The sequence below is a fragment of the Hippopotamus amphibius genome, chromosome 2 (assembly GCF_030028045.1).
Source record: "Hippopotamus amphibius kiboko isolate mHipAmp2 chromosome 2, mHipAmp2.hap2, whole genome shotgun sequence".
In the NCBI taxonomy this organism is placed as follows: domain Eukaryota; kingdom Metazoa; phylum Chordata; class Mammalia; order Artiodactyla; family Hippopotamidae; genus Hippopotamus; species Hippopotamus amphibius.
Window position 1 is genome coordinate 128,749,187 of NC_080187.1, and position 26,623 is coordinate 128,775,809.

General features: G+C 39.1%; 1 protein-coding gene across 10 annotated transcripts; it reads left to right on the forward strand.

Moving 5' to 3' along the window:
• The first annotated feature begins 278 nt into the window (after positions 1-278).
• NOL8 (nucleolar protein 8) lies at positions 279-25,522 on the forward strand. 10 transcript variants are annotated; one of them, XM_057721345.1, is made up of 18 exons: positions 279-329; positions 1,392-1,553; positions 2,306-2,368; positions 3,740-3,818; positions 4,423-4,558; positions 5,077-5,145; positions 7,214-9,079; positions 10,336-10,449; positions 10,942-11,052; positions 11,333-11,423; positions 14,227-14,365; positions 15,002-15,079; positions 20,780-21,051; positions 21,393-21,458; positions 22,581-22,707; positions 23,643-23,713; positions 24,469-24,548; positions 25,037-25,522. In XM_057721345.1, the coding sequence occupies exons 2-18, from the start codon at positions 1,415-1,417 to the stop codon at positions 25,085-25,087; spliced, it is 3,552 nt and encodes a 1,183-aa protein (XP_057577328.1). In that variant the 5' UTR covers positions 279-329; positions 1,392-1,414; the 3' UTR covers positions 25,088-25,522. The 10 variants fall into 10 exon arrangements, with proteins under 10 accessions (XP_057577328.1, XP_057577327.1, XP_057577334.1 ...); XM_057721344.1 differs by having other exon boundaries at positions 314-428; XM_057721346.1 differs by lacking the exon at positions 279-329 and adding an exon at positions 375-462.
• Positions 25,523-26,623: the final 1,101 nt, after the last annotated feature.

The following is a 26,623-nucleotide window of genomic DNA, read 5'->3' on the forward strand; positions in this document are numbered from 1 at the left end:
GAGCAGTTGAAGGGGGAGTCCCTTTATTTTTCTTCCCCTCCTTCACTTCCGCCGATCTTATCCCGGAGAACGAGAGGTGATAACCCTCTTCAGTATGAATTAGGGAATTTTAGTTTGGGGTCTTCTACTGATATTGAGACAGGGGACGGAGGCATCGCGGTCATCCAGAAGACTGGAAACGAAATAACGAGCACTGGGAACTAAGCGTGGTAATGGAACCTTAGGATGCTGGGTTGGAAATCCAGTAGGAAGGAAGAGAGACGGCACTTGTCGGGACACGTGACGAGAAATCAGGGACCTAAATTGAGCCGGATGTAGGAAACGGCGTGGTGAGGACTGGGTTTGGGGCGTGGAATGTGCCGGGGCCAATTGGCCTACTTTCTCCCTTCTTGTCTTTGAGTTCTCTCAGAGGAAGAAGGCTAGCGTGGGTAGGTTGGGAGCGGAGAAAGCTACCAGGAAGATGTAGGTTGTGGCTCACGTCTAGATCAGGAGCGATGCTCAGGGCTTTTGGCGTTGTTTTGGGGTCGCGCGTAGGAGGAGTCTGCCAGTTTTCCGGGAGGGGCACATTGGGAGCTGAGCGCTAGCTGGTTGCTAGACGGGATTAAAGATCTCATGATAGGCCTCAAATCTCAGTAGCTCTGGAAGAGTTTTCCTGAGTCTTTTCTAATCCAGCAACCTCCCTAGTATAGTTTTAAGAATTGCAGGTTCTGAAATTAGATTTGGGTTATAATCTTGGCTTCATCGCTAATTTTCTAAATGGCATTGGGAAAGTGACTTCACCTCTCCTGCTAATCTGAAAAAAGATGCCTGCAAACGACTTCGTACAACGCTGGCACATCGTGTTTTTAAAAAGTCTGTGTTAGCTATGATATCAGTTGCTCTTTTTGTACCTGAACAGCACTTTGTAGATATTTCTGTTGTGACATAGTATTGCAGTTGCAGCATTTGCTTACTTCTCATGTGACTGTGAGGAGGTTGAGGATGGAGAGTTTTATCTATTCGTGTGTTAACCTGCCCCCTCCCGTTTCTGTCAGCGTTTGTTAAAGTGAAAGAATAAAGGGGAAACACCTAACAATATGGATAAGTAAAACTGGGAGGAGTAAAGTATAATATTGTGGTCATTTAGAGGGAAAGTATCCGCCTGTACCTATGTCTGTGTGCAGAGGTGCTGTTCCAAAATGCAGAAGAATTTGGAGGTAGGCTTTAAACTGAGTCTCCAGCTATAAAATTTGGAACAATACAATAGAAAGTGAAACATAGCTCCAGGCAACCAGTTTGCATAGAAGATTCAGGGAAAGGAGTTGAGGGTTTTGTTTGTTTTGTTTTGTTTTAGATTTGAAAAGATTTAAGGGAAAGAACTCTTCTCTGTAGATAATTATTTTTTCCACTAGAACATACTGTGTGCTCAGCCTTGATGAAAGCCGACAGAGAAACGAAGCGCCTTTTTGTGGGTGGCCTTAGCCGGAATATTTCTGAGGCAGACCTACAGAATCAGTTCAGCAGATTTGGAGAAGTTTCTGATGTGGAGATCATCACTCGGAAAGATGACCAAGGTAAATTTATAGTTCTTCATGGGTAAAGGCAAATATAATTTAAGTCAAATATCACAAAATAAAGCAACTCCCAGAGGTGAATGTTAGTCCTGAACACGGGAAGTGATATGTATTTCATTACATGATACTGTTGTAGCAACCTCCCAACCCCCATCCCCCACCTATGACCTGGAGGTGTTATATATGACCTGTGACTTGCCCATAATTACGTTTCTGAAATTAAAAAAATTCGAAATTCCTAAACATCTGTTTTTTGGTTTTGATTTTAGTTGTTTTTTATATTTTTTATTTTTTTGCCGCACGGCTCGTGGGGATCTTAGTTCTCCAGCCAGGGATTGAACCCAGGCCCTTGGCAGTGGAAGTGCAGAGACCTAATCACTGGATTTCCAGGGAATTCCCAAACATCCAGTTTCTGAACATGCAGCTTTAAGTTTTCAGAGCTAAAATTCTAATAATTAGTAAGTGTCTTGTTAAATAGATTTATCACTAACATACAAACACGCAAAATGTTTCTTTAACTGAGTATTTGACAGACATTTTTCTTACATATTTTCTTTTGGAATATTTAGATAATCGTACTTAAAAAAATGCAATCTTTGTGTCCAATGAAAAATAGCGTTTTTCTTTGAAAGAATTAAGTTTCAAAAAAAAAAAAAGTGTCTAAGAGCACATTTTTAAATTTAGAAACTTAATGATTTTTACATTGTCCTCTGGGAAAGAATTTAAATTTCTTTTTTCTTTTTTTTTTCTAGGAAACCCACAGAAAGTCTTTGCATATATCAACATCAGAGTAGCAGAAGCAGACCTGAAAAAGTGTAATGAATGTTTTCTATACTGTTTATCAGTTCACGTCACCTTGTAATTTGGATTAACTTTGGTTCTAAATCTAAACATCCACCTTTAAGTCATCCAAAGGGACAATCACGGTCAAGAGAATTTTGATATCCTACAATTCAGGAGGTTTAGGTTCATTCCATTATGAGTGACATATGGTAGCACATTGCCAATGAGTTCTCTCAAAAGTGGCATTTTCAAATATTTTGTACAAGGGACCATAGAAACTGTCTGTTACACATATCCCACTGGATATTATGAAATAACCCTGCTTCCCAGTGTGTTCATTTTTCAGGCAACTAATTCTCGTTGTTAAATGTTGTTAGGAGAGGGCTTTAGAATATACCCTTAAAAGATGATATCTTTGAAATTATGAAATCTCTGTTGATAAGTTTAGTAAAGCTGAGGGCCAACTGTGGCCTTCAGTGACTACAGAGAGGAGATAATTCATGCTGCCACTGATGTAGTAATGCATTCTAATTATTTGGAGACTAAAAAGTCAAAAGACCCTGAACAGGGCCACTGGCCTTTTGCGATTTCATTTGCAAAAAAATTGATTTGTTCAATTAGGAAATAGATATGACAAGTAGGTTGCAGTTAAGAAGACATTAGTTTTTGCTGTGTGACCTAGCAGTTTATTTAAACTGGAAGATCCAGTTTGCTTATCTGAGGCATGACCAAGATACTGCTTGTCTCATAATATTACGTGAAGATTAAAATTGAATAATACCAAAAAAAAAAAATTTAATAATACCTTTGTACTTAGCATAGTACACCTCATAGAAATTTCTGTTAGCGGTAATTATTAAGGAAGCTGATAGCAGATATTGAGAAAAATCAACTCCTAGGGCAGAGTAGTTCAAACACAGTTTAGTTGCTTGCAGTTAATACATTTGCAAGTTACACAGTGATAATTAGTATGAGGTGATAAATAAAAGTGAAGTGCTGCAGGATTCCAGTGTCCTCTGATTCACTCTCAGAAAATTACATTAATGTTTTATAGTTTTAATGTGGGAAATAACAATGAAATGGTAAATAAATACCAGCCATTCGCCAGAGATTCCTGACATTACTTTATAAACAAATGACAAATTTTGCTTTATGGTTTACACATTTGCCTCATTCCAATCTTCCAGTTACACGGGGAGACTGGGAGTGTAAGGATCTAATACATGGCCAAGATGAGAATGGGACCTAAGCCTTCTCTTTCCAGGTCTCATTTTCTTTATTCTATTTCCTCTGCGTCTTTGTGATAGACAAGTTTTCTATTTTTGGTACTAACTAGTAAAAGCACATGCTGAAATATATTTTTCCATTGCCATATACTTGTGTACTAATTCTTTGTTTTATAGGTATGTCTATTTTAAATAAAACAAAATGGAAAGGTGGAACACTACAGATTCAGCTGGCAAAGGAAAGCTTTTTGCACAGGTAAGATTTGCTCTGCATAATTTAACCCAATTTTTTTATATTGTAAGTGGTTTTATATGTTCACTTAATTGATTTGAAACTATCAAATATATTATTATAGTTTTAGCAAATTTATGCATTATAAGTAGAGCTAAAATGCTTAACTATGACTCCCTGTGACCTCATATGCCACTAAAGAAGATAATGTAATGCTCTTATATACATATATTTTGACCTATAAAAATATATACTGGACTTCCCTGGTGGGGCAGTGGTTAAGAATCCGCCTGTTAATGCAGTGGACATGGGTTCAATCCCTGGTCCAGAAAGATCCCCCCTGCTTCGGAGCAGCTGAGCCCGTGTGCCACAGCTACTGAAGCCTGCGTGCCTAGAGCCCATGCTCCACAACAAGAGAAGCCATCACTACAAGAACCCTGTGCACCATAACGAAGAGTAGCCCCCATTCGCCGCAACTAGAGAAAGCCCACGCACAGCAATGAAGACCCAAAGCAGCCATAAAAAAATAAATAGATAAATTAGTTAAAAACAAACAAAAAAACCAGAAGCACTGTTAATCGTGTGGTTGGTTATTTTAACTTTTATTGATATTTTCTCTTTGATTCAGGTTGGCCCAAGAGAGAGAAGAGGCAAAAGCAAAGAAAGGAAAATCAACAACAGGCAACACCAACTCGTTAGAAAAGATGGGAGTGGTGGATTTCCATGTGAAAGCTGTGCCAGGGACAGAAGTACCAGGGCACAAAGTGAGTCTCCTCTGGTAGCCAGAGTAGCCCAGGAACTGATTCCCGAGACCAAGTGACCATGAGCATCATGTTTTAAAGCAATTGCCCTTTTATCTTGCTTTGAAGCAGTTAACATAAGTAGTGCTTTATGGTCTTCAAAGTGCATTTAAAACTCTTGGGAAAGCACAGTTTTCCCCCATTTTAGAAAGAGAAATCAAAACCCAAGTGCAGGCAGGTCTCCCAGGGGGCATAGGTAGTGAGGAGTGCAGGCAGGTCCCAAGTTTGCCTTTTTAATGGCTGTTATTTCTTTAGCATCCTATATGGTTTATATGGGATCAACAACTGCCCCAATTTTCCTTCTTTCTTTTTCCTTTCCTCATACACTTTTTTGAGCACTCGTGTTTCATTATCAGAAAATGAAACCCAATAGTAATCACGGTCCACTGTGTGTTCAAATTTTTCTTGTTATATTTATGCAGTGTGGTTAATCTTTTCCATTTGTGACAAATATAGTAAATATGTTTTTTTTTTTCTTTTAGAATTGGGTTGTGAGTAAATTTGGAAGAGTCTTACCTGTCCTTCACCTGAAGAATCAATATAAACGTAAAATATCCTTAGCAATTGGCCTTTCAGAGAATTATTGTTTACTACAATAATGGATACTTGCAAAAGTTTACTTCATACCTTTAGAATTTCACTGCCTCTGTCAGTAAATCTTTAGATGTTTGTGTAACAGTTTTTATGTTCCCAGTTTCTAAGTAAAGTAAGACCCATCTACCTATATGTATGAAATAGGATAATGAGAAAATGTAATGAGGTTTTAGAAAAGTAAGTGATACAGATGATGATTGTTAAAGAAGCATAATGACTTACTAATTTAAACATTGTTCCTCTCCTTTGACATGGATTTAAAGCCATTGCCAAAGGAACCAAAGAAGGGCAGGGGAACACAGCCTCAATCATTAAAGAAGGCTTTAGAGGAAATGAGATAGGTTTTACATTAGTAGAAGAGAGATAGGAAGGAGTCTAGGAGAGACGAAAATAGTAGGTAGAAGTGTGTAGATAGGGACTTCCCTGGTGGCGCAGTGGTTAAGAATCTGCCTACCAATGCAGGGGACACGGGTTCGATCCCTGGTCCAGGCAGATCCCACATGCTTTGGAGCAACTAAGCCTGTGCACCACAACTACTGAGCCTGTGCTCCAGAACAAGAGAAGCCACTGGAATGAGAAGCGTGTGCACCACAACAAAGAGAAGCCCCTGCTCTCTGCAACTGGAGAAAGCCCACATGCAGCAGCAAGACTCAGCGCAGCCAAAAATAAATTAATTAGTTAATTAAAAAAAGAAAGAAAGAAAAAAAAACAAATGTGTAGACAGGCAGAAGAATGGTAGATGGAGACACAGTGTGGAGCCCAGGATGTGCAAATTCAGGTGCCCGCACCCCTGAGGAATTGAGGTCAGATTGTGTAAGACCCTGAATTCTTAGTAGTGTTGTGGACCTCTAGGCAGGGGGTGTTTTGTGTGTTCTTTTAGCTCACCCTGTGTGTCAGGGGAAGCAGAAGCAATTTCAAGTATTTCAAACAGAGAGAATGTAATACATGCAATAGGTTTATAAAGTCCTGGAGGAATAAGAAGCTGATGGTCAGGTTGTCCAAAGATTGATGACCACAGCAAATCACTACCATCCTGGGGCTAGAGAATTAGAGAGGTGTGTCCTCATTGTTTATGGCTACTGTGCCACTGAGGCCCCTGGAGCCCTGGCCACAGCTGCTGGTTCCACTCTCCCTGCCAGTGGCACTAAAGTCAGGGAAATACTTCTTCACCTTCCAGCTTCCCCCCAGTGGTACCACTGACAGCAAAGAGGAGGATTTAGAAGAACAGTGTAAAGCCAAGAGACAACAGACACTGTTTGGCACACTTCACATGTAATTGGCCATGTGTTCAGTAGTTACTAAATGAACAACGGGACTTTTCAGGAGTGATAGATTAAAGCAGTTTATACTTGCCTATTCATGTGTTTTAGGAAATCAGAAAATGCTAGCTGTCACTACAGCATAGTGACATTAACTGGAATCTTTCTGGACAATGTCAGCAACAAAACAGACCTGGTAAAGAATTAATTAGCCTTCTAAGAAAGACCTACAAGATGCAGAGAGTGAGTAAAATGTGAAATGGATGTTATTGAGCTAAGCGAATCAGGTCTAGGATGAGCCAGCATTGAGAAGACAGGAGTGGCCAAAAAGTTTGAGAATCTTTGAGTCTCAATTTTCAGATACCAACACTCAGTATCCAGCTGTGCCCCTTCTGGGTTCCCCTCTATACTCTGCTTTATGGTGTTAGCTCAGTGGATAGATTTCTCAGACTTAGAGGAAAGTCTTGTGGCCTCTTGTACCTAGAATATAATCTGAATCGGTTTGCTGTAATATACATATACAACAGAAATAATTTCTGCCAATTAATAGTGATGGTGCTTGGTTTTCACTCCGGATGTGCCATGGACATGTGAGTTTCAAAGACCCTGAGACACCTAATGAAGTCCTTATTTTGTTTGATAGGAAACTGAGGGTAAGATGAGTCAATGACTTGCTCAGGATTAAACAGTATTCTTTTTGCTCTACCAGATTGATAGGGTTTTCTAAAACCTAGTGCCTTTGTTTTGTTCCTTGACTACTGGTGACATCATAAAGTATGATCCCTCAAAATACTGCCACAACTTAAAGAAGATAGGGGAGGATTTCACAGATGCTATCCCTGTATCCAGCCTCACTTGGGAATTGGAAGGAGGGAGTGATCCAATGAGTAAGAAACGGCGAGGAGAATTCTCTGACTTTCACAGCCCTGCCAAGAAGATAATAAAAGTGCAGAAAAATGAGGGTTCCGCCGCATCTCTGGCTTTGAGTCCAAAACCTAGTAGCATAATGGAGAGTCCACACTTACTACAACGGACTGCACAAAAAACACTTCATGAGCCCATTACTCCTAAATCACCCCGTGTACCTGATTCTGATAGTCAGAAACTTAAAAATGTATTTTTTCAGACTTTTGGATTAGAAACTACCGAAAACAGAAATAGCATGTCTGATGATGATATTGATTCTGAAGACGAATTAAGACTAATGATTGCAAGAGAGGAAAACTTAGAGAAAACTACATGGTCCTCAGTAAATGAATCTGAAAATGATCCCTTTGAAGTTGTCAGAGATGATTTTAAATCAGATTTTCACAGATTTCATACTTCAACAGGTTTAGGCATCAAAAATAATGTCTCTTGCCTCACTAGTAAAGATAATATTATGGGAAACGATTGTGACTCTGATTCAGGAGATACAGATGAAATCATTGCAATGAAAAAACATTCTGGTAAGATCAAAAACAGTATAGAATTTTCACAAACGGAAAAGTATGTGCACAAGAAAACTTATTTGAAAAATGGGGAAAAGTGTGATCTTTCTGATGATTGTATTAAAGTACAAAAAAGAAAAAACAAAGTAGAGATAGCCCTCAGTCATGCAGTTAGGCCTCTTAATCGTAAATCTCTGATTGAGTCCAGTAGCAGTGAAGATGCTGATTCTGTATCAGAATCAACTGAGTCTGAAGGAGATACAGAGTATAACACCATGATGAAAAACTGTCTCCATGTGAGTCTCACTTTAGCTGATTTGGAACAGTTGGCTGGCAGTAACCAGGAGGTGCCAAAAGAAGATACTGAGAGCAGTGGCCAGGAAACCACCACCAAGTGTGACAGGGCCTCCAAGAGGCACAGGACTCTGGGTGGCCTCCACAAAGTCCAACAGTGTATTCATCCTGAGGAGATTGTGGCTTCCCTTTTAGAAGGAGAAGAGGACACACATGGAAAACAGAGAGCAAAGGAAAATACTTTAAAACCAAAATTCCAGGCTTTCAAGGGAGTGGGCTGTCTCTATGGAAAGGAATCGGTGAAAAAATCCTTGAAAGAGAGTGTTGCCTCTAACAATATTAGTAAAGATCGTAATTCTTTGAAACTTGAGGATCCCAGGAACACGTCCATGGGAAAACTGTCCCTGAATGCTAATGGCCCATCAAGTAAACTGTCTCCTTTCCAACATGCAAAGAAGGCAAATGACTCAAACCAAATTCAGCCTCAAGAGGGACAGTCTACTTTTGAGAGCCAGGGCCACAAGGTAGTGTTCCCTAGCAGTTCCGAAAAGCGAAATGGAAATCCTGTTTCTAGTCCGTTGCCACTAAAAGATAAGAAATCTTTAAGTCTTGGTGTCAAGACTCCCAGGAGAGGTTTTGATGAAGACTGGACTGGAAAGTTAGGAGAGAGCTCCGAAAAGAGGTGTGATCTGTGCAGCTGCAAGGCCCCTGAGCCATCACCAGAGGTCTCTGGAAGCGACCCTCAGGGAAGCAAAACTGACGTCCCCCTTTCTGTTAATAGTTCATCAGACAAGCATGCTAAGGATAAGCATGCTGAAGATAACCAGAAGCGCCTGGCAGCCGTAGAGGCGAGGCAGAAAGCAAAGGAAGCACAGAAGAAGCTGGTTCACAGTGCTCTGGCAAATTTGGTGAGTGTATTTTCAGTCTAGAGATTTAACAAGAGCTCTCTCCAAGTCCAACTTTTCTTTCCCACGAAGGTAGGCAGGCCCCTTCAGAGTTGAATGTCTGTGTTTTGTGTCCTTGTGTCTTTAGTATATCCAGACATCGCTCTAGAAGCTGTAACTGATACAGTTAAGTGATGTGTCCTATTACATCTGAATTTACATAGAAATCACTTGCCAAGTGATTCATATCTTACCAAGATTTACTATAATGAGTCTTTATTCATTCTCTGAACAATTGTTAAATACCTAAGAAGTTACAGGCCTTCACAGCAAGTGCTAGATTTACAGAGAGGATCACTGTCTGGCGGTATTGGCTCACAGTCTGGTGGACAGAGGGTCACGGTTCAGTTCCATGAGTTGAGGAAGAAGTATGTCTGTGTGCCCTGACAGCACACAGGAGGCATACCAGTTTGTTGGCTGGGGGTTGGTGGGGGGAGTGGGTGCTTCCTCAGCTGAACTGAGTCTAGTATGAAAGGATCAGTGGGAATTGGTCTGGCAGAAGTAAAAAGGTAGGAAGAGAGAAGAAAGGCATTCCAAGATAAAGGAGCAGTTTGTACAGAAGTGAGTATTTGCAGTCAGTGTGACTACACTTACAGAGAACAAGGTGATGAGAAATGAGATGAGAGAGATAACTGGGGGTGAGTTGTGAAGAGGCTACAGGGGTTGGACTTTATTCTTAAGGCTGTGAAAAGACTAAAGAATGTGAAGCAAGGGAATGAAGATTAGTTGTGTATATATTGGAACGGGAGTTGGCAAACTGGGCTCCCAAGCCATCTAGCCCATGGCCTATTTTGGAAGAGCCTCCAAGCTAAGAATGGTTTTTACATTTTTAAAGGGTTTTACAAAGAAGAGTACAGAATCAAAACTATATGTGGCTTGCAAAGCCTAAAGTATTGGCTCTCTGGCCCTTGACAGGAAAAGTTTGCTGGCTTCTGTTTGGGAAAGATGGTTCAGGACATAGAACAGCAAATCAAATGGTACAGCCTTTGGGAGGTCTTGAGGCAGAACCAAGCCAGTGAAAGTGGGAATATATTTCTAAAATAGCGAGAAGCTCCAACTGATGGGACTTGGTGATCACCTGGAAATGGAGAGAAAGAGAAGTTTCTATCTTGGGATGCTGGCCGCATTCACTAGACACGAAAGTAGGGTGGGAAATAGACTCGCTCTGGGGAAGAGAGGAGGGGTCATCTTAAGGATAATGCTTTTGATGACCACTCTAGGATGGTCATCCAGAGGACAAGCCAACACACATCGTCTTTGGTTCCAGCAGTGAAAGTGAAGCAGAGGAGACATCCACTCGTGAGCAAAGCCATCCAGGAGAGAAACTGGTAAAAGTAAGAAACTTAGGATGTCCACGTGAGCATTCCTATACTTTCGCAGACCCATTTTTGTAAGTTGCATACCTAGACCTGCACACAACTGCTGGGCTCAACATAAAATCCTCTGGGAGCCACAGTGAAACCCAGGGCCCCCCAGACCACCACGCATGGATACAACAGGGGCCTTAGAGATTTTCCCCCATGGAAATCTATCCTCCACATCATCTGCAAAGTGACATCAATGTTAGTGAAACCTTGCAGAAAGTGTTCTCACATTAATAACTCCCTCCATTCCAGGCTGCATTGGGAGCCTCTGGATCTAGTGACCCAAGGAGCCAAGTAGATAATCAGTGAGTTAGGAGTTTCCATTCTAATCACCATCCACCCTTTCCTGGGAGATGCGTCTGGGTTGTTGTTTCATAAATGTGAGGAGGAAGATGACATAATGAAGGAAACACTGATTGTCTTGGTTATTAATAAACACTTCTGTCTTCACCTATGTAACAGGAGTCCTCTGGGAAGCTCTTTGACAGCAGCGATGATGAGGAATCTGGTTCCGAAGATGACAGCAACAGGTTCAGAATTAAACCTCAGTTTGAGGGCAGGGCTGGACAGAAGGTTAGTGAAGACTGAAAATAATAAAACTTGCAATACATCCTTATTTTTCAACATAGTCCTTAAATCTAGGTTAATGCAGGCAGGTTGACCCACACTCCAGGGTTAAAGTGTTTGTTTTGATAGTGAGTCCTCTGTGACCCTCTCTAACGCGTTCATGGGTAGGTGAGGTTATGCAAACATTAATGTAGGGAATTTCATGGCATGAAGGTATATTTGGAGGGTCCTGTTTATAAAGTAATTTCTTGGGAATATGGCTGTCAGTTGTCTTTGTGTTTTGTAGCTCATGGGTTTGCAGTCCCACTTTGGCACTGATGACAGATTTCGCATGGACTCCCGATTTCTAGAAAGCGATAATGAAGAGGAACAGGGAGGTAAGTTCCTTACTGTCCAAACAAACAGCCCTGATGTCAGAGCTGGGGGACCCTGAGAAGTCATCTCTTGTAGCTTCTTCACTTAACACATGGAGCTTGTAATCCAGTAATTAGCCTACTCAGTACTTCTTGAGTTTGTACATACTAATTTGTACAATTTTAATTACCAGAAGCTGCCAGAAAAGACATGAATCGTTAGCATCCACCAAACGTACCATCTTCCCTCATTCTGTCCCTGGCATTAGAGAGAAGGCAAGGACTCTGCCTGGCAGTAGATCAGCAGGTCCTCGTGAGGCTGTTGAAGACAGTTATATCCCACTTGGCTTACTTAAAGAAAGTGTTTGTCGTCCCTCCAGTGTGCATTGTTGGCTGCAGGTTTTTAAAAAAATGTACCATTAAATGTCCCTGTACTTCATCCTTATTGAATATATCTAACAGCAATGATGCTATCAAAAGCTTCCTGATTCTACTCAAAAGCTTCCTGATTCTACTCTTTTACTTCCGATAGTGTTTTTCACAGCGGTGGTTCCAAACTTTCTCTACAAGACCTTCTACTCTTATCCTTTGCAAAAGACCCTCCTACTTGACCAAGAGGATGACCACCTCAAATGAGCTCCCTGCTGTCCTTTCCAATCTCAGAACTACTGTGTCCTTACTTTTTTCCTCTTTCCTGAGTTAATCTAGTCTGTATCTTAATCTTTCCCATTCATACCTCCTGTTACCTCCTTTCTCACCTGCATCTTCATACTTTCCCTTTCATCTCTTTCCTCTTTCTACAGACATAGTTAGGTCTCACAGGCTCAAAAAGCCATTTCTTCAACACTGCCAGTTTTCAAGTTGCTAACTCCATTTTTCAGTTCTAAACCTGAAATGAAAAAAATAAATTGCACCTAATTTAGAAGTAGTTGGCTTTTTATTGAAAATTCAATCTCTGGATATGATGCTCTCAGTTCTTTGAGGTGATTATTATATATATTGTACATTTCTGAAAATGAGTGTTCAGAGAGTAAATTCTCCAGGATTCATACCAACTTATGTTTCAGAGCTTCTCACTCAGAATTCCATGTTGAAAACACAGGAATGGACAGAACCTTGGAAGTAGCCTAGCAGCTGTTTATAGAGGTTACTTTCTAACTTCTACCACTTTTGTCTGTCTCTTTACAGCTCTTTAGTATGTGTTCCCTGTATATGGTACCTGGTTCCCGAGATGTAGTGGCACCTTCCCAGGCTCCACCCTGTTCAGCCTGCCTGTAGCATTTGTAACTGTTGCTCATCCTTCTTGAACTGTTCTCTTCCCTTGGCTTCCACTGCACTATAACTTCCTTGTCTTCTTCTTAATTCTTGGTTCCTAATTTTCCCTTTACCTTTAGATATAGGCTCTTCCCAAGGTTCTGTAAGTCCCTGTGGCTTTAGCCTTCTTTTGTACATGAGTATTTTCCAAATCTGGGTCATCTTTGCTCCTGACTATTCTGCTGAGCTCCCAATTATTCTTTTCTCAATGCCTGATGGATAATTCTCACAAGCGTCCCTGAACCCGTGTTAAAACTCAGCAAATCCCGAACTGAATTTACTCTGTCAGCTTCTCTGGACCCTTCTGTTTCTATTGATGGTACGTCCATTCTTAGGGCAGTCAGACATAGAATCTCTGTCTTTTGTTTCTTTCCTTCGCAACTTTTGAGGCTGAATTTTTTGTGAGTTTCACAAAGACTGTCCTTCAGGTCAGCAGCCTATGAATACCTTGCAGCCAGTCCGCAAATATACTGAGCCCTTTCTAGCGCTGTGTTCTACTTCCTAATGGTCAATATTAGGATAAATTGAAATTGCCATTTTGTGAAGTCAAAAATTGTTAAATATTAGCAGTTTCATATGGTTTAACGTAATGCAATGTAAACTCTTAGCACTGTCTTATTTCAATGTATGTGTTCATTTTTTCCCTTGCCTGGCATGCTTTCCTCCCTCCTCAGGGGATCTACTTTGTCTTTCCTACCTTAGACTCCACCTGGTTTATAAAACATTGCTTAATCCAGTTGAACATAATCTCTGCCTCTTTTGAACCCTTAGCACTTTTGGGTCATCTCCATAGAGAACTTAAGTCAAATCAGCATTTTTTTCTGTTTATTTCTGTTACTTGGTGGTTAATCTCCTACAATAATTTGAAAAGATCTTTAAGGCTTAGACTTCTTTTGTATTTCTATCTATAATCCAAACGAGCTGTTAAATGTTTAACTTTGTTCTCTAATATTTGTCTGTTTCTAGTAGTTAAAGAAAACAGTTTATAGCGTTCCACAATGCCTGTGTGTAGGCTCTCTTCCTGCAATGTTTATTACTGAACCTAAATGCTAAAGTAACTGTCTACTAACATATCATATTAATAGTCAGTAAAATTACCATCTTTCACTATCTTTCTTTTTAGATTTACATGTAATTTAGATTAATTTTTAGAAAGTTAAAGAAAAAAAGAATCTCTAATCACTTTAGTTTTGTAATTAGTATCTTGCTCAGTTACATTTGTCAATCTTTACCTTAAAAACTTTTAGAATTGCCACTGAAAGCCATGAAATTCAGATTTCATTTTTATAATCAAATAGAAATGTGAATTTTGTTTGCTGGTCATGCAATTTCTGGATTCACTGTGACACTGGGGATATTAGGGATTAGGGAGGTTAGCAAAACAAGGTTTAACTTTTCTTCTTCCTATCTTAATGTGCTTTGCACATGTTTAGGTGCTTGATAAATATTTGATTATTGAGATTTCTCAAGTTATGTTTGCCAAGAGATTACTAACTATCCTCTTCCCTCTAAGAAATAAATGAAAAGAAAACTGCTGAGGAAGAAGAGCTTGCTGCAGAAAAGCTGAAAGCCCTGAATGTCGTGCATAGTGTTTTGCACATCAGCTTAAGCAATTCTACAAGCAAAGGATCAGTAGCTGCTAAGAAATTTAAGTATGGTTTATGTTTCACCCCATGTCACCTTCTTTTCCTTTGCCACAAAACTAGGCTATTTTAAACTCCTACGGAGAGCAGTTAGCAATATGTATTAGACCCTTAAAATTATACTTACCTTTGACCTAGTGATTCACTTCAAGAAACTAATCTTAAATTATTTCTGCATTTATTATTAGTGAAAAATTGGACAACTGTTTAAATAATAATAAATGTAACTGTTCACTATGGAAACTTTCAAACATATAACTTGAGACTAGTGTAATGAAACCCCTGTATACCATCACCCAGCTTTTACAATCACCAACATGTGACCACTTTTCTCTTCCATACCTTTACTCACTTCCTCTACTTTCCCCACTCAAATATTTTATGCAAATCCCAATAACATATCATTTTATCCATGTATGCTTAAAATAATACTAAATATTTATGAAGATCCAGGAAAAGTCAAAACTAAATAATTTAAAATATGATTGCTTCTAAGGAGCTCCTAATACACTTCTTTGATGTTATATGGCTTTGTCTTGCTCAAAAGTGGAATTGCCCTGGTATTGCATTACAATTTGCTATCAGTGTTTTACATTAATGTTTTGATTTGTCTCTTCTAAGTCATCATTCTCCTTTTTTTAATAGGGACATCATACGTTACGATCCAACAAGGCATGACCATGCCACTTATGAAAGAAAGAGAGATGATAAACCAAAAGAAAGGTAAATTAAGCTGCTACTTTTAGTAGCAGGCTCATATAAATTAATCTCGTTTCAGACAGTGAGAAAAGTAAAGAGTAACCAATGTCACATCCATTGGTCCCCGTTGTATTTAGTTTAAGAATGGGGAGGAGGGAAAGAGAGGAGTTATTGATGGGGTAGAGAGAGTCTTACTTTTGACAGAGGAATCTCATGCATGGAAATGATGATGTGTGCCCCTTCTCTAGGAGGTGTCTCCTACTTATATTAGTTTCCTGTTGCTGCGGTAACAGATTGGTGACTTAAACCACAAAAATTTTTCTCATAGTTCTGGAGGCCAGGGGTCTGAAATCCAGTTTATTGGAAGAGCTGTGTTCCCTCTGGGGACTCGGGGGGAAGAAAATCCATTTCACACCTCTCTCTTAGCTTCAGGTGACTGCCAGCAGTCTGTGGTATTCCTTGGCTGGTGACTATATTCCTCCAGTCTGCCTCCATCTTCACGTGGCCTTCTCTTTTCTATTTGTGTCTTTGTGTCTGTTATAAGGACACTTGTGATTCCATTTAAGGCCTGCCTGGATAATCTCTTCATTGCAAAGTCCCTAACTTTATTACAAAGACTGTTTTTTCAAAATAAGGAAATATTCACGTGTTCCAGGAATTAGGGCCCGGACATATTTTTCTGGGGGCAACCATTCAATCCACTGCACTATTGCAGTATGGTAGGAATGTCTATTTCTTATAGATAAGCTGTCAGTTTTATAAATATGGCAAATATATGGAGCAACCAGTAACTTTGCCTGATTTAATTCCTTCTTTTTCCTTCTATTTAAAATTACTAAAGGCAATGTGGTATCCTGAATTAGGTCCTGGGACAAAAAAGACACTCGTAGAGAAACTGGTGAAATGAGAACAGAGGCTGTATTTAGTTAATAGTAATGTACCAGTGTTAATCTTTTAGTTTTGACAATTGTGTCATATTCATGTGAGATGCTGCCATGAGGGGAAACTAGGTGAGGGTTATTTGGGAACAGTTTCCAGTTTTTCTATAAATCTAAAATTATTCCAAAATTAAAGGTTTCTTTTAAAAAGAATCGCATTCCAGACCAAAGTAGAAGTAACATAAATATTCCCTGCAATGTAGGATTCCATATTGCAATGTGATTCTGGGTAGAGTCTCTGGAGAGGTTGCAGTCAAAATGTTGCCTGGGGCGTCAGTCTCCGAAGGCCTGACTGAGCCTGGGTGATATTGCTTCCAAGATGGCTCACTTACATAGCCATTGGCCAGTTCCTCACCTTGTTGGCTTCTCCATTAGGCTGCTTAAGTGTTCTCATAACACTGACCCAAAAGAGAAATAGAAGGAGGAAGCCACAGGGTATTTTATGACCTAGTCTTAGAAGTCACACGCTGACACATCTGCCTTATTCAGTTTTCTTAAAACAAGTCACTACATCGAATGCATACTTTTATGGGGGGAGGGGGAATTAAGCACTCTTTTTTTTTTTTTTTTTTTTTAAAGAACTTTTATTGAGATACAGTTAACATAATAAACTGCATATATTTAGAGTGTACTATTTGGTATCCCAATTTCCCAATTCATTCCCCCTTAACCCTCCCCCCTTTCCCCACTTGGTGTCCATATGCTTGTTCTCTACACCTGTCTCTATTTCTGCCTTGCAAACCAGTTGATTTGTACCATTTTTCCATATTCCACATATATCTGTTAATATGATATTTGTTTTTCTCTTTCTGACTCACTTCACTCTGTATGACTGTCCCTAGGTCCATCCATGTCGCTACAAATGTCCCAGTTTCATTGTTTTTTACAGTAATATTCCATTGTATATATGTACCACCTCTTCTTTATCCATTCATCTGTTGATGGACATTTAGGTTGCTTCCATGTCCTGGCTATTGTAAATAGTGCTGCAGTGAACATTGGAGTGCATGTGTCTTTTTGAATTCTGGTGTTATCTGGGTATATGCCCAGCAGTGGGATTTCTGGGTCATATGGTAGTTCTGTTTTTCGTTTTGCAAGGAACCTCCATACTGTTCTCCATAGTGGCTGTATCAATTTACATTCCCACCAACAGTGCAAGAGAGTTCCCTTTTCTGCACACCCTTTCCAGCATTTACTGTTTGTAGATTTTCTGATGATTCCCATTCTAATTGGTGTGAGGTGATACCTCATTGTAGTTTTGATTTGCATTTCTCTAATAATTAGTGATGTTGAGCTTTTCATGTGCCTCTTGGCCATCTGTATGTCTTCTTTGGGGAAATGCCTGTTTAGGTCTTCTGCCCATTTTTTGATTGAGTTGTTTGTTTTTTTGATATTGAGCTGGATGAACTGCTTATATATTTTGCAGATTAATCCTTTGTCTGTTGATTCGTTTGCAAATATTTTCTCCCATTCTGAGGGTTGTCTTTTCATCTTGCTTATAGTTTCCTTTGCTGAGCAGAAACTTTGAAGTTTCATTAGGTCCCACTTAATTTATTTTTGTTTTTATTTCCATTACTCTAGGGGGTGGATCAAAAAAGATCTTGCTGTTATATACGTCGAAGAGTGTTCTTCCTATGTGTTCCTCTAGGAGTTTTATAGTGTCTGGCCTTACATTTAGGTCTTTAATCCATTTTGAGTTTATTTTTGTGTATGGTAAGCACTACTTATTGAAGAGAGAGGTGTTGAGGAATTGGTGGACATATTTAAAACTACCACAACCTGTGCTCCATTTGAAAATTGTTTTATATTCCTGCCACACGCAGAATATGCTCAGCCCTGCCCTAGACTCCCCAGAAGTCTCACCTTTTTACAGTGTCAGTTCAAAATGTAGGATGGTGTCATCCAAATCAGATTAGGTGTAGATGAGGCTTATATGTTGTAGTTTCTTGAGTACAGTTCTTTTTCATCAGAATACCTCTGAACTAAGGGGATAGTTATCTGCCCCTCCCCCAACATAGCGGTGGGACAGCAAAGGGTAGTCACTGTAAACACTATTCAGTGGAGGAAAACAGGAAGCACAGAGGAGTCACTGGTCCATGGTAGTTCTGAAATCTAGACAGGCAAACATTGGGAGTTCTTTGATTAGAACTGAAAGCCTGGGAATAATGCTGCACGGTTCTTGCCTCTGCCTTTTGACTTATCCTTCCTTTTTTATGAATGGTAGCCCACGTTTGCAGCTGAGTAATTTTCTCAGCCTGCTTTGCTTGTAGAAATGTAGGAGTCTAAAAGCCTCTTCATTGTGAAATGCCTCTGTACCTATCAGTCCAACCTAGTAGTGTTTCTGTTAATATAATTCTCTTAAAATATTTGTGGGTTTCCTGTAAATCTTCTTGGGGTTCACTCCGTTAGACAAAAGCCACACCCACAGATCACTGTAAGATAAGCCTTTTTTTTACTGTGGGGTCCTGCTGAGACTGCTGAGAATCAAACTCCTAAGAAGCCCTCTTATGTGAACAATTGAAGTTTCTGAGCTACGTCTAGGATCTTAGCAAAGGATTTTATTTTATATTTAAACTGGTTTACAGATTTTCCTCTTCAGAGTCCAGTAGTAAATATATTAGGCTTTGCAGGCCAGATGGTCTCTGTGGCAGTGACTCTGCACTGCCTTTGTAGCAGAAAAGCAGCCACAGACAATACATAAAGCAAATAAGGGAGGCTGTGTTCCAATAAAGCTATTAGTAGGACACTGAAATTTGCCCTTCATGTAATTTGTACGTGTTATGAAGTCATCTTTTTATAGTTTTTCTAATCATTTCAAACTTTAAAAATCATTCTTAACTTGCAGTCCATACATAAATAGGCAGCAGCTTGGATCTGATCCATGGGCTGTACTTTGCCAATACCTGCTCTACACCATATTTTCCTGAGAGTTTGTTCTTTGCTTAGAAGACATTTCTTAAATTTCATGTCATTTGCCTTCTAGATAGTAGGAGTCTTCAAAACCATGAGGTCCTAGCTCCTTATAAAAAAAATTTTTTTCCTTTAATTTCATTATCTCTGCTCATGTTTTACTGTAAACAGGAAGAAATCATAAAATAGCTTCAGCACCTTCCTGGACATCTCTTTAGCTAGAGCACCCATTCATTAGGTACATTTTTACTTCCCAGTTGATAGAAGTGCCAATATTGCTAAACTTTGTGCCACTATGTAGCAATAACCTCCTTTCTTCCATTTTCCAATAGCATTTACCTCACTTTTCTGCAAGTCCTTACCTGAAGCCTCACTGGCCATATAGTTTCTACTGACAGTTTCTTTAGGGCTCTTCAGGCTTTTGCTAACACCCTCCTCACTGACCTTCCAACCTCTGCCTATTGCTTGGGCTCTGAAGTCACTCCTACATTTTGGGCTTTTATAGCATTACCCCACTTTCAGGTACCAAAATATGTATCAGTTAGGTATTGCTGTGTAAAAAATTTTCCCAAAACTCAGAGCTCGAAACTAAATTTTTATTAGGTCCCAATATCTGTGGGTCAGGAATTTGGGAGCACTTCACCAGGTACTTCTGGTTTGGGGTTCTCAAGAGGTTGCAGTCAAGATGTCACCTAGGGCTGTAGTCTCTGAAAGCTTGACATCTCCTTGTAAGATGGCTCACATACTTGGCTGTTGGCAGGAAGCATCAGTTCCTTGCCTTGTTGTCCTCTCGTTTTGGCTGAGTGCCCTTACAAGATAGCATATGGCTTCTCCCAAAGCCAGTGATCCAGAACGGGGAGAGAGCAAGGAAAGCCACAATGCATTCTATAACCCTAGTTTCAGTAGTCACACACCATCACATCTGCCTTATTCTGTTCCTTAAAAGTGGTCAGTAAGTATAGCCCACACTCAAGGGATGGGGGAATTAACTTCCACCTCTTAAAGAAGTATCAAAGGACCTTTGGACCACTTTTAAAACCACTACATCATGGTTCAGTGATAATCACTTGGACCTGTCTAAAGAACCCCATTTTTTATGAAGCCTGGTTTCATAGGAGGCAAATCTGCCTTAAATTCTAACCAATGGTTTATTTAATGAAGTATTAACAGTATCTCTCTGTGATGTAGTCTCCACCAATAAGATGATCATTTAGGACATTACTATTTTAGGTAATATAGTTAGAATATTTGGCCTAATAGAGTAGATTCTAACAGAAAAAAGGATTTTAATCTTTTACTAGCTAAAAACTCAATATTGGAGACTGCTATGTAACTGTGGTTTAAGATCAAAGAGAAAAACATATTGTTGATGTTATAGAGCAGGTTGATAGTAATAGAAAAATTTCATTCCAAAATAGACTAGACTTAGCACATTTATAATGCATTTCTAAAACAGAATTATGACTAAATCCTTTAATGCCAGTGTCATAAAGCTCACAGAATTTTAGAATTTGAAAGAGTCTTATAAGTCATGTGGTTTAACATGGTTCATTTTGCAAATGAGGAGAGACCCATTGCAGTTAAGTGATTTTCTTACTCATAGCTAATATCTTAGGTATAACTTGTGAAATGTAGTTCAGAGGATGAGATAGGAAAATATGATTCATATTTAATAACTGGAGCTGTTTGAAATAGTTGTGTTTACATAAAGGTTTTTGGTTAAGGTTCTGCCTTTGAGTTTTATATGTGGATTATCTTGGTTGCTGAAAGAATGGGACTAACATTATCCAAGGTGTTTTTTTTTCCTGATTTCTGGAAATTTTCCCCAAACTGACTGTTTTTTGTGATGCATGTCTCTCTACATATGTCAATGCAGTAAAACAAAACGAAAGAAGAAAAGGGAGGAAGCTGAGAAGCTACCTGAGGTATCTAAAGAAATGTATTATAACATTGCTACAGATTTAAAACAAATATTCCAAACTACAAAAGATACCACTGAAAAGGAAGACAACACATCTTGGAATGAGGACTCTGATGGAGAGAAAGCCAAGGTGGTCCAGGACCCTACAGCTCTGACTACTGGAGATGAACAGCCTGGCGGGTTCACATTCTCTTTTTTTGATTCAGATGCTAAAAATGTAAAGAAAGGTACATTTTTTTTAACTTTTTTATTTCACGCAGTTTTAAATTAATTGATTGAAACTACTATAAGTGTAATGCTTTAACATTAGCTGAAGAAAGGATTCTTTCTTCTATCTAGATAAACAGTATTACAGTCAGCATGACGTGGCCATAAAGGTAATGTGCCTAGATCTGTGTTTCACAAAGTAAGAAATTGTTCTTGCATTTAGAAGCAACCTTCTGGACAGCTGCCATATGAAGGGAAGCCAGAGAATAATGTGTGTGAAGAAGCATCCCTTCTTCTGCTGAGTAGACACAGTCGTAAAGAAGTATAAGAAGTCATGTATTTAAATAGCTTTGTATCTTAGATGCAGTTGGAGAAGCCATGACTTCAGGAAAGCCAGTGCTATATGGTAGGGGAGGGGAAAAAATAGGTAAGCCTGGCTCTCTACAAATATGCTATGTCATCAATATACCAGTTGTTTCAAACTTTATCCTTGGAGATTTGCCAGAACCTAGAGAAAAGAATCAGCACCAGTATATACAATTTTGCATTCCATTTCAGGAGGTTTACCTCTAAAGTCCTACATAGTCCAAAAGTTAAAAACACCTATTCCTTAGGAAGTTGCTCTTCACATAGTGTTTAAGAAGGAACTGTAGCTTTTCTGGAAGTTCATTGTAAAAAGCAAGATATACCTCTACAAGAGAATACATGCACACCTAACAATAAGTTCTACTTTAAAGATCAGCAGTTAAAATAGCATCCATGTGTTTAGTAGATAAGTATTAAATGCCAGCTTTGTGGTGCTTCAAAAGGAGGTACAACAATATAGTAGTTTTTCCAAAATTGTTCTCAATAAAACACAATATATCATTGCTCTGCCCACTTCATTCTCTTGCCTGTGTTGTCCATTTGAGTACCAAGGTCAGTTCTAAACTGTTGAACAGAGTTGGTATGATATAGATATTGTCTTTAATTCTTCTAATTTTGAGAGCCAAGTGTGAGAAATTGTCCTTGAAATAAGTATTAAGACACCTCAGCAACCTGGGAGATGTGTTTTATGTACTTAGGAAATTATGAGGACTTGTGAGGTGATCATCCATATCCTAGAGCAGAAGCTTTTTCAGCAGTTTTAGAAAGAGGTTTGGGGAATTTAAAATGTAAAGATGTTTCTTTTCTCATTTATGAATAAGCAGGAAGGCAACCTGGTTTCACTGCATCGTGTTATAGTTTAGGCTTCTCATTTTAGCACAGGTGCCGTGCATATTTTGTTTTTTCTTTTAAATTGTGCTGCTCATTTGTAAACCTTTAGTTTTTATACCTTTTTATAGTGTTACTATATTCCTTATCAGATCACCCTGGCAATGCCAAAAAATATAATACCTTCTCTCAATACTTGAAAATCTGAAAAGATACTATATATTTTGAATTAACAATTAAGATATTTGAAATTTCAAAATATGTGTGCATAGTGAAAGTAAACAAATGAGTGTGTCCACAAATACTTAGTCGTTAGGTTACAATTCTGTTATCTTTCATTGTCATGATGATATAGAGACCTATAGAGTTGAGGCAGTGAAACCTGGGAAGATTGCCTGGCAGGGAGACCCTCGTTTCCAAGACAGCAGTTCAGAAGAGGAAGATGTTACTGAAGAAACAGATGACAAAAACCCCAGCCCTGGGTAAGTAAGGTGTTTCCGTCCAGCTTGGTTGGTTGGTTGGTTGGTTGATTTTTTAATTCTCTTAATTTTTTATTTTTATTATTTTTTAATTTATTGGCTGTGTGGGGTCTTTGATGCTACATGCAGGCTTTCTCTAGTTGTGGCGAGCTGGGGCTGCTCTTTGTTGCGGTGCTCTGGCTTCTCAGTGTGGTGGCTTCCCTTGTTGCAGACCTCAGGTTCTAGGCGCTTGAGCTTCAGTAATTGTGGCTTGCAGGCTTTCGAACACAGGCTCAGTAGTTGTGGTGCACGGACTTAGCTGCTCCTCGGCGTGTGGGATCTTTCCAGACCAGGGATCAAACCCATGTCCCCTGCATTGGCAGGAAGATTCTTAACCACTGCGCCACCAGGGAAGTCCCCATATTTCATAATTTATAAAATCTGAATTAGACATGCTTTAGAAATGTTATAGAAGTATCTAAGCTTAGCTTCTCAAGACAATTTTCTTTTTTTGGCTGCTTTAGAGAGTTCTGTAGCCTTTTTGTAACTGGAAGCAGGTTTCCTTTTCCTTGAGGTTTGGATAGCACTGGGTGGGGGATATGACATGCACAGAGAAGAAAGCCTGCCACTGAAGTCTCTGGCCTGGAAAGAGGATGCTTCAGCTTGTTAGCTGCTACCCCATGGGAAACACTGGCAAATTGGGTAGCACTGGTGGGGTGAGAGTATCAACAATCAGCACACGGAAGGTAGAGCTTGTACTTAAGTTTTTGTTACCAAAGTTTCAGGTAGAAGAGAAGAATGTTGAATAGAGAAGGGGTGGTATCACTTTAACTCAGGGAAAAAAATGAGCAAAAGAAAAAGCACATATATTTAAGGAATAGTTCATTTATATTTACAGTGTGAACATTTCTTTAATACTGAAATTAAGTGGCCAATTCTCTCTTTCTCTCTCACTTCAGAGAAGTATCATTACCTGAGAAGGAGACCACTAGATTTTTCTTTTTCTCTAAGAATGATGAAAGACTTCACGGTAAGTCAGTTTTTTGATTAAATGGTATAGAACAGGTAATAATACAGCTCTCACCATAGTGCATTCTGATATACTAACATGTAAGTTCTCCAAGTAAGAACTGATTGGGAACAATTCTAATCCTTTGCAATGTCATGTGCTGTAGCCCCCTCTGTTAGACAGGTGCATGTTGTCTGTTACATAGATGCATGACTTGCAGAGCTCTGGAAAACGGAAAGCTCCAACTCACCACCTCCCTCACTTGTTCACTGTCCTCAACAAGGGCTTGTTTTGTTCCAGGGGCTTGCTGAGATGCTAGACATAAAAAACTTCTAAGTTTTTAGTACCCTAAAAAGTTCACATGAACTGTACTCAATATTTTGTAATAACTTATAATGGAAAAGAATCTGAAAAAGAACATATATGTATAACTGAAGCACTTTAACTGTACATATGAAACTAACACATGATACCTTAATAAAAAAAATAGAAAAAAAAAGTTCACATGAAAACTCTAAGGCTGTTGAACTTATTTCTTAAGCCTAACACAAACAGAACCCAAGTTACGTAACAGTAAATGGTTTAGAAACAGTAAAATCCCAGCAATTCTACATTTTCATTTTGTAAAGAAAACAAAATAATTTTGAAAATTAACATAAATTGGGGGGTGGGGTTGGTCTTAACTAGAATTGAAGACCTTGATAATGCCAGCACTAGAATATTGTCTGTTTTAATATTAATGTGCTGCCTTGTCCTTCTTTATTTTTCCCTTCTAGGTTCTGACTTATTCTGGAGAGGAGTGGGAAGTAATATTAGCAGGAATTCTTGGGAGGCCAGAACAAACAGCTTGCGTATGGTGAGCGGTTCTATCTCCATGTTAATTGTCTCCATGTTAATTAAAAAGATATGGTGTCATCTTTGTGCTAATATTTGCCTATAGGAAGGCATGAAAGTTAAGATAACTCAGAACAGGACTTAAATGCTCAGAATTAAACTGCTGGAAGAGAAGTTTTAAGTTGTTTAATTCAGTCAACCCATGGTGCAGTAAGGAGACTGAAGAGTGGCCCCATTGAGTGACTGGAACTAGTTCTGGTCATGCTTATTAAGTAAGAGGAAATCATGAGATTTTTGAAAGACTGAATTACAGTTTCCTTTTTAAACACTTAAAGCCAAAAGTTTGAATATTCCCTGTACATTCCAAGTGAGCACTTCCAAAATGGTTCTTACAACCCTGACACTGAGTAACCTAAATTTTACTTTATAGTTACTAAACACCTTGAAAATTATTTACCTTTATTTTTACCTTTATTTTTAACAAAGGGTTTTGGTTTTATGTTTTTCTAGGACTGTCGGAAGAAACATAAAGATGCCAAAAGGAGAGTGAAACCAAAATAATAAATGTCATCATTAGTTTTGATACTGAATGTAAACAAGGTTCACCTGTGGAAATTGGGGTCATGTAGAAAATAATTTTAGCTAACAAAGAAGAGTTCAGAGTGAAGGAATATTCAGAATCCTATCTGGTGGACATCATTCTGGTTGCTTTCTTTTTCTGTAGATTTCCTCTGTGTTTGTTCCTAACTAAGTATTTCAAACAATTAACCTGAACATTTTTTTAAATGAACCACAAGATAGCCCCTCAAAATACTTTTGATATATATAATTTCTTTGCCTTCCATTTTCAGTAACTAATCGCCATCTTCTGACACAGAGTTTACATAAAGCCTTTTAAAATATATGGATCAGAGCACTTGTATTTTCCAAGTTCTGTTTTGTGTGAATTATACTTGAAATATTTCTGATTTTATCAAATACACCTTACCTCCATTTTGTGGGGTTTCTTTTGTTTGTTTAAGAGGTTGCATACAAGTCAGCCTTTAGTTCTGTACTTGTGTCCTGATGAATAAGCTAACTGAAACGCACATTTCAGGCCAACGTGGGAGAGTTCTGTGAGGACCAAAAAAGGATGCCAAATGCAAAGTTTTCCTATCCTTGGCCTCCATGAATTGATGGAGGCAGGCCCATCAATCCCAAAATTCTAGTTAGACTAGAGGTTTTTGAAAAATCCAAGCATCTGAAAGATACATAGTCACAGTTAGGAGTCAGGACCCTGGGTCCAGACAGGGAAGCAGATTTAATACCTCATTAAATCAACGTGGATAGGATTCAAGACAGATAAGCCTCTATCAAACTGGGCTCTGTACAAAACTATGCTTTATATAAAGTCCCAAGGGATTATCGTTGAGTCATAGTGTGTATATCTGAAATTAAGTATTTATTGATTTACATCTTGATCAAATATAAACTCTGTGAGGGCTGGGATATCACCTGGTTTCTTAAACATTATGTCCACACTGTCTAGACCTATGTCTAGCACTAAGTGGGTGCTCAGTAAACAGGGTCCAAGGAAATAAGTAGCTGAAGAGTCATTTGAGATTCCTGTTTCCAAGACTACAGACTTGGTGAAAAAAGGAAACCACCACTCAGCAGGATAAATAATCCAAATATTCCACCTTTTTTTTTTCTTAATTTTTTAAATTATTTTTGGCTGCATTGCATCTTCATTGCGGTGTGCAGGCTTCTCATTTGCAGTGGCTTCTCTTGTGGAGCACTGGCTTTAGACCTGTGGGCTTCAGTAGTTCACGGCACACGGGCTTAGGTGCTCCACGGCATGTGGGAATCTTCCCAGACCACGGATCCGCATTGGCAGGCGGATTCTTAACCACTGCGCCACCATGGAAGTCCCATTCCACCTTCTCTTGATGTTGATTATATTAACAGCTTCTTAATCTGTTGCTGCATAACAAGCCATCCCATTAACAGTTATTCATTTTCCTCACAAATAAGTAAGTTGGTGAGGACTCAGTGGGGACTGCTCATTTCTACTCCATGTAGTATCATGGGAGTGGCCCAGCTGGGGCTAAAGGACCC